The 8172-nt window shown below is 37.6% G+C and overlaps 1 protein-coding gene across 3 annotated transcripts; it reads left to right on the forward strand.

Moving 5' to 3' along the window:
• The first annotated feature begins 3140 nt into the window (after positions 1-3140).
• On the forward strand, positions 3141-7970 carry LOC103696430 (uncharacterized). 3 transcript variants are annotated; one of them, XM_008778052.5, is made up of 5 exons: positions 3141-3661; positions 5176-5376; positions 6144-6352; positions 7207-7267; positions 7362-7970. In XM_008778052.5, exons 2-5 carry the CDS (start codon positions 5281-5283, stop codon positions 7644-7646), a joined length of 651 nt encoding a protein of 216 aa, XP_008776274.1. In that variant the 5' UTR covers positions 3141-3661; positions 5176-5280; the 3' UTR covers positions 7647-7970. The 3 variants fall into 3 exon arrangements, with proteins under 3 accessions (XP_008776274.1, XP_008776277.1, XP_008776276.1); XM_008778055.5 differs by having other exon boundaries at positions 5176-5245; XM_008778054.5 differs by lacking the exon at positions 5176-5376.
• The last annotated feature ends 202 nt before the right edge of the window (positions 7971-8172 follow it).

The raw sequence follows: 8172 nt of genomic DNA on the forward strand, positions 1-8172 counted from the left end.
TAATCAAAGTGCCCTCAACTTCCATGATCCGGATTAAAAGAAAGTTCAGTGGCTAATCCATGTCACCTTTTCATGATCGCTATAGTTATTAATAGCGGGTCCAATTTTGTGGCTTGAACTGAAATCATATCTTTGAATTGCTCAAGGATAAATAATTCAGAGTGGTGAATGCTGTCAAAATAGCTTCTACAAGGTTACAAGAATAATATCATTTGGCAAAAGTTAGAAGCAATTATAAGCAGCCTCACTAGACATTGTCAAAAAGCCAGAATGTGGTGTAAACAATAGAAAAATGAGTTTGGTTAAATATGTTTAACCTGATCCAACCTTATTAATATTAAACAAGCTAAATATGTTATGATCTTGAAATATAAATCCGTCTCACTTAATAAATAAGACACGTCAACTTATTTACAACTTGAGTCTATTTAGTTCAAATCCTAATATGTTTATTGCATGTCGGATACGCGATCAGATTGATGGTCTCGAGTCATTATTTACTGACCCTAGGTACAATCTATTCAAGGTCATTAATGCTAATTTGATGAATTATGGATCACAATATAACTACTCATTTTCATATTGCTTAAAATGAAATCTAAGATTTCAAAGTAGACCACTTTAAAGTATTCTATTTACTATTTTTCTACAACTAGTTTATCTTTCCAACTTCTTAGTTTTTTTTGACTATCTACCTGAGAACATATAATAATTATTAATTTTTTCTTTTTTATTTTTTAGTGGTTAAAACAATCACAAGATGAACTTGCTTCAATCTCTAGCCAAAATGAAAATAATAAATCAGGTACAAAAAGGAACAAACAGGAATCTTCTGCATCAATGTAAAAAGGACTGGATGTCGGACATAAGCACATATTTATTTATCTTGCTACAAACATTCATCTATTTTGTTAAACAATTTATGTTTTCCATTAGTATTGACCTTTTGATTAGTGAGATATTAAAAGTAAAATGATCAATAAATATTAAATAATTTCACTTATAACATATTTTTTTATTTTTAAGATATTTTATTTATTTTTTTAATATATAAAATTATATTTAATTTTTATTATTTTCTTATGCATGGTTATGGGTATGATTCTTGTTTGAACATAAATGAATGAAAAAAAAGAATATGAAAATAATAAATATTAATATAGATGTGTTGCTATTATTATTTAGTTATGTTCTACCCTACTTTCTAGTGTAGAAATAAAAGTTTGTGCTCCCTGCCAACCACCATTCACCAGCTCAGCTACCAACTTTATCAACCTTAATTAGCCCACTTCAGACCGCTAGAAGAGATCAAACCACTCTCGGTAGTTGGCAAAATCTAATGATCTTCTCGTGAACGCATGAACTGCACCGCTACCCTCGCCAGAAGCACCCGTACATACACCCAAAAAAAAAAGTTGACGCAGTACAGTATACGGATCAGACGGACGGGAAAGCCCGACAGAAATAGCCCCAAAAGATCCAAACATCAGAGGCCGCTCCGGTCGTCGCTGACCTTAGTCTCTTTCACATCGTCCGAACGCGACACGTGGAAACCGGATCTGCCATGCTCTCTCTTTATCGTACACCAGTCGCTTTCAGTCCTCCAAGTTTATTCCTGATGAAATTTCAAACTACAGACAACGGCGAAACTTTGACACGGAAGATCATTTCCACCGTCTGATCACAAGATTCCAACGGGAAACTTTGACAACAAAGATTTCCTTCGCCGTCTGATCATGATCGGACGGTGTCGAAATCGAGAAAGTAGCTACGCTATTAGGGTGTCCCGTTATTTCAGAACAAAACTCTTACATGAGCTGGTAGGCTTCGAGGATGAATAAAGAAGTTGGAAAAGTCTAAAAGCAAGCCGTAAATAAATAAAGATAAAGGAAAATAAAGGTAACAGACATCATGGTATGTAACCACGCGCGCGAGGACGGCCTGCGAGACGAGGCCGCGCGCTCCCCGAAAAAGACGGTCTTCTTCTGCCGGATATAATCCAGCGAAATCCGATGGATTTTCCGCTACTTAATAGTATCAAATATTATTATTTTTCTTTAAATATATTTAAAAAAGATAAAAATAAGAATAAAAATATAAATATTAGATTAAAATTTTAAACTTATCAAATTTTGTGAGGCTACCGATAAATTTATTTCGGTACTTATTGTCGCTGAAAACCTATTTGCATGTTGGATGCCGGAGGGCTCGATAATCGGGTTGCATAAGGTTGCAACACGAGGTGTATGGTTATAGCCGGAGTCTTAGTCCGTGATCGAGCTCCAACTTAAAATAGTAAAAACAAAAAAGTTTTTAAAGTGTATTCGACGAGAACCTTGCAATACCTAGGTCAAGGCAATATTCAAGAAACAAAAGAGATTTTTGGTGGTCTGTCAGGGCACCTGTGCACTCATCTAAAAGGTCCATCAAAGAGTGGATGTATAGACAAAGGTGAAAATATATCATCCCAAAATTTGGGCACATGGATCAGCTATGATTGGCACTCTTCTATATGTTTCGAGAATCAGGCACAATCGTTTCGCTCGCGGATCGTATTGTGTTCGTTTGGCTGGCATGATCTTTGATTTTAGTCGCATGCTTCTGGACTGTCACGCGGTGGATTTTTGTTCGTGGTTCTAGATTCTATAGCGAACTTTAGTTGACCAGCCTTACGTATGAGTTATGGTTGGTTTTGAGACATATCAATATTTTATAAAAATAATTAGAATTATGACATCAATATAATAAATATTGTTTTACACTATTGGTTTTATTTTTATGTTAATTAAATATCAAATAGAAATGAAATTTTTTAAAATTTTGAGTATTTTTATGTAAAAAAAAAGTAGCAGCGCCCGACTATTTAAATGGGCCATCGTGGATACATTTCTTTTTTAAAAAAATAAATAGCAAAAAAGATGTGGATTGATGGATGCCATCTGAAAGGGTCCCCGGCCGGGTGAGTTCGAACGTCCCTTCAACATCCCTTCAATAAAATATAAAATTATTAAATTATTAAATGAATAATAATTATAAATAACAGCTGTCATCTACGGCAAAAGACAGAGGTCTGGGAGACAAACGAGGCGATGGTAAAAGAAAACTTCTCATATAAAGCGAGAAAAGGACAATATTAATTCGACTAATCTAGGATTAGGACACCCGCAACCTCCGCTTAGATTGGGGATTAATCGAGGCTTCGCCTTCTCCCCTCTCCCCTCGCCTTAAAAGGCCGCGAGAGAGCCCGGCGGTGGCTTTCGGCGTCTCTCGCGGAGGAGACGAGAGAGAGAGAGAGAGAGAGAGAGAGAGAGCGTGCGCGATCGCGAGAGGGGCAAAGAGGAAAGAAGAGGTAAGAGAGGCGAGGAAGCGCCTCTCATCTCTCTTATATTTATATCTTTTACGCTCTCTCTCTCATGCCTTTGTGTGCGTCTCCTCCGCCTTCTTCCCTCCGCCGCCGCTGGGCCCCGGCCGGATGTGAGTAAATATTAGTTTTTTTTCTCTCAATTGGCCGATCCGGAGGGCGATCAAGGGAGAGATCGCGAGATCTGGTGTTTTGACGTGATCTGCAAGAGAGATCCGGCGATCAGGGGTCTTTCGGATTCGATCTGGAGATCTGTGGTGAGATCCGGCGAGCCGAAGCCTTTCCGGCGAGAAATATTCGGTAAGGACAGGAGATGTCGGTGGAATTAACGCCGTTTTCTTAGATCCTCAGATGCGTCGCTTGATTTCGATGTTTTATTTTTGTATTTGTGGATTTTTGTCTCTGAAATCGTGTTTTCTTTTAAAAAGTTTCGAATTTGATTCGGTTTTTCATTGTGTGGGCCTTGGTTGCGAATTTGAACTTATTCTTGCGCTTATTTGGATTGGTATTCTTTCATGGATGCTCTGCTGATTTTGCCCTGATGGCTGGAACTTTTTCTTATTCTTTCGTATAGTTGTATGCATGAGCTTTGTGGTTTTTTTTTTGCGGTTACTAACTCTGTTCTTGAGGCATTTGTTGACGGATCGAAGCGAATATTATTTTTAATTTGTTGGTCGTCTCTGATTTTAATTCTCTCGATTTTTTTCGGGTTCCGTTTTGGTTTAGTTGTTTGGTGTTGCTTCTGATCCTTGAATTTTCGAGCATATAGTGTTCAGTTGCAAGGAGTCAGCTTTCGATTGAATCACTGGTGTTTTGTTAGATTACAAGTATCTCAGTGATTCTTTGCATGGAATTCTAGTATTTTTCGCCCCCAAAATTTCGTTTTTTGGGTCTTGCTGGTCAATCGGATATCTTCTAATCTACTTGCTCCTGATGAGTATTCTGTCGCTGTATCTAGGTTCGTGATAGGGTTGTTCTAAATGTTCTTTCCATTGTCGCGAGGCTACCATTTTTTCTTGAAAGACTTGATCTTTTGTCTATTCCTCCCTGATCTTGACTCTTGGGTTACTGTTCTTCCTTTGGCTGTTCTGGCCTGCGAGGAGGCAGATATGCCTAGAAACATGTCCACTGCTAGCTCGTTGTGTGCATTATTTCCATCTTCGCTGTTATCTCTTCGATTTTGAATTCTCTTGGTATTGGTGGCAGTTTTGTTTATTTTTTTGGGATAGTTTTTGGTCATTTTGTTGCTGTTGTGGTTGATCCTTGGATATTCTAGTGTAAATTGTTCAAAGGAAGCCAGCTGGTGGTAGAAGCAAACAATTGAAAAATAAAGAAAAAAATCTTTTTGGAAATAAAGTTAATGTTCCTCAATTAAAGTGCGAGGTGATACTTTGCAGCTTATGTGCTGGTGCTTTGGGAATAAAAGCTGCCTGGAAGTGATTATATTGTTAAATCCTTTACTTTTCTTAGAATTCCTATGTGGGATTTGCAGATGCTCCACATCCATTGCCGTTTTTAGAATTGTCATGCATTGATACTTTAGGTAAACTGTACTCATTCTTCATGTAGCTTTTCAGTTTTATGTTATGGTGTATTCAAGTTGGCCCATTTTTAGCATGTCTCATAGTATAGATTTTTGAAATATGCTTGCTAGTAATCTAAATGTCCATAAGCAACTCTTATCTTAGTCTGGGACTCTTCTATCAGCACACCACCCCACAAGTGTTGATTTTAATGATCTTGCTCCATTCTTCTTCTTCATACCAATAACATTGTTTATTCCTTCTGAAGCTTCTTTGGCTCTTTTTGTTTAGATAATGTGCTCTATCATCTATGCTTCGGCAATGTTGAAGCCTCAAAGAATCCAAAGCCCAAACAGATTGGGTAATGCCTGTTGTTGGTCATAATTCACATTAAACATGGCTGGTGGATGTCTAGAGCCATTATGGAAAATTGATATGCTTGGCAATTGGTCATGTATGACACTGGATGTACATAGCCTATTCCTATCAATGGTATAAAGGCGTTCAATTTTTCTCTGAATCTTCATGGCACGTATTATCTTGCAAGCTTTGTTTGCATCATTTGACAATACAATATTTAAAATGACTTTTATTGGATATGGATTTCTTCTGGCTCATTTTTTGATTTCCCTTTTTATTTATGAGTGGTTGTCTTTGATTTGATTTGACAATTCTCTTATTTAAGTCTATTATGCCAGCACAGTTCTGCTTGATGTTGGTCATGGATTTGTTTGACAGTGTTGCGAGGATGTTCGGTGTTGCTTTTGGTTGTGGTAAAACTGGTTGCATGGCAAATTTTGGGATATGTTTTTCATGATTCTGATGGTTTTCAGATATTTACATGTTATTTAGACAAAATGTGGTTGGAGTGGAATTTTTTTGCCTTTTTTCATGATATCTATTTTTTATTTGATATTTTCCTCCTAGTTTCTTCTTCTTTTTTTGTTGATAAAAATGAAATATGCCCCCTTCAGATATAGAATATTTGTCTTTTTGTCTAAGAATGCATTCACATAAAAATATGTTTGATTATCTTGTATACTTTTGTTATGAATCTATTCTCTCAACATATTCTCTTCTGGACAAAACTTCACCTCTGCAAGATCTGGTTATGCATTCATGTCTAGTTCGTGCATTATTATGCCCCATTACATTCCAATGAGTCCTCTTCCTTTCTTTCTTTATCTCTTGTTTCTTTTGATCATATTTTTATTGTACTGCTTTATCAGTTCATGAAACCTTGCTTTTTGATGTTGCAGGAGACAGTTGTGATGGAGCACTGCCCAATGACAGTTAATACCATGGGCCAAGTGTACCCCGAATGCATATCAGATAGGAAGTCAAGGTTTTGGCAAATTGATAACCAAACAATTCCTAGAGCAGAACTCATCTGTCCTCAACCTCGCCATGCCACTAGGGTCCCTTGTTTCATGGATAACATCAACAGAATCAGCCCCAAACCAAAGAGGTGCGTTACGACAATTGCTGGATTCATAGTTTTTGCCTATATTATCATTATTGAACCCACAAAATGATCACATTGTTCATATGCTTGGCCGCAAATGCCTTTTTCATGTCATGTGTCAGCCAGCATGGTTTATTCTTTGTCAGCATACAGTTTGCCTGAACCTCTGAGGCTCCCAAAGCCTGCATCATTGTATAGTCTATGTTAGGCTGACCACATTGTCAAGGACACATGACTCATCATTTATGTTACAACTCAAAGCCCCTGGCTAGTGGCACCGCAAGGCATGTGACATCTCACTCCAAAAGTGGAGAATCGAGAGATGTGTTCTAACCAATTGGTTGCCATTGCATTATCCCTTTTAGAACTTGCTGAAGAATTATATGATTGCAGTTGATCATGTGCACTGCACACTATCTTGCATTTTCACACATCTTGACGTGGATTGAATGGCCAACACGATATCAAATCATTCAATTATCCAATGAATGTTATTTTACACACGTTAATCATGTTTCATCATAATTCACACACAATAATGTAGATCTGTGCATCCCTAAGGGCTTGCCCTTTAGGAGGTCTAAAAAAGAAAAAAATACTGCAGAGTGTGATCGCATTTGTGTATATTTCAAATCTTTTCTGAGGAGTCTTTACTCTTGATTTTTGTAAACTCTTATTTTACAATGCTGAATGAAGCAGCTTGGGCTTCTGGGCACATATCAAACCATGTACAATAGTGACACTACGTACACACACACATGGAGATTCAAATCATGCATGTCGGACAATACACCAGGAAGACTTTTTTCTGTTTATGGTTATTTTTGTTTGCTGATTCTGTTTTACTCTTATTTCAGCATTTTGCCCATGTATAGAGGGGATTGTGGTCCTGAGATCCTTGATATTATCCTGAACAAGGTACGTGACAAAATTATTTTGTAGATGTTTTAGTCCTAATTTCATAATTTTTACATCCAGTTGTATCTTATTTTTCAAGTTTGGTCCATTTCAGGATGATCTTGAAGGTGATTTAGACATGAGCAACCAAACAGGCTTCTTCTGTGGCTCGCCACCCGTACGCACTAACAACCCAGTTATCCATGATGCGCAGTTTGCTAAACAAACTCAAAACTTACCCTCTCCTTTAGGAAACTCTTTTGGGATGAAACCAGCTGGGAGAGTCGAAAGAGGCTCCCCATCCTGTGGGTCATCATTTGGAGGGAGCCCCAAAGTAAGAATTGAGGGTTTTGCCTGTGGCAACTCTGAGTCCCACTGCATAGTCCCTGCTCTCGCTTGACACATCACAAATCTAACCAACTCTTCTGCCATGCCGCTGTAAATTTTTTCCATAGTAGACGGGCCTTTTTGTGAAAGGTCCTGTTGAATCCTTGATCAGCCACCCTAGAAATGCCTGTTTAAAGAAGAGAGTATTGTCCTGTAAATATCTTAGGTTATCATGTATCTAGAATTTCTGTACGAATGAGTCTAGTGCCTGAGGTTTGTTGGAGTGGAGGCTGGATTCAGTTGGATTCAGACGTAAAAGTGTAAATAGACCTTTTCTGTATGAACTGCTAGTTTTAAACCGATCAGTGGAAACTGCTACTATGTTCTCATCTTGCCATTTGATATTTAGCAGTTCTTCAAGGTTGATTGCTGGTTTCTACTCAATTATTCTTTTGATATTTGTTTTTATAGTATGGAAATTGAGAAAAGAGTCCTTCCTTAAGAAATAGGTCATGAGCATTCTATTCTGATTGAATTTATAAATCCTTTCTTGGTGGTGGTAAGATTGGCAGAAACAGCTTGCAGCACGGATCGATCCA

The sequence above is a fragment of the Phoenix dactylifera genome, chromosome 13 (assembly GCF_051530095.1).
Source record: "Phoenix dactylifera cultivar Ajwa chromosome 13, Ajwa_hap1_PhDact_Kaust_v1.1, whole genome shotgun sequence".
Classification (NCBI taxonomy): domain Eukaryota; kingdom Viridiplantae; phylum Streptophyta; class Magnoliopsida; order Arecales; family Arecaceae; genus Phoenix; species Phoenix dactylifera.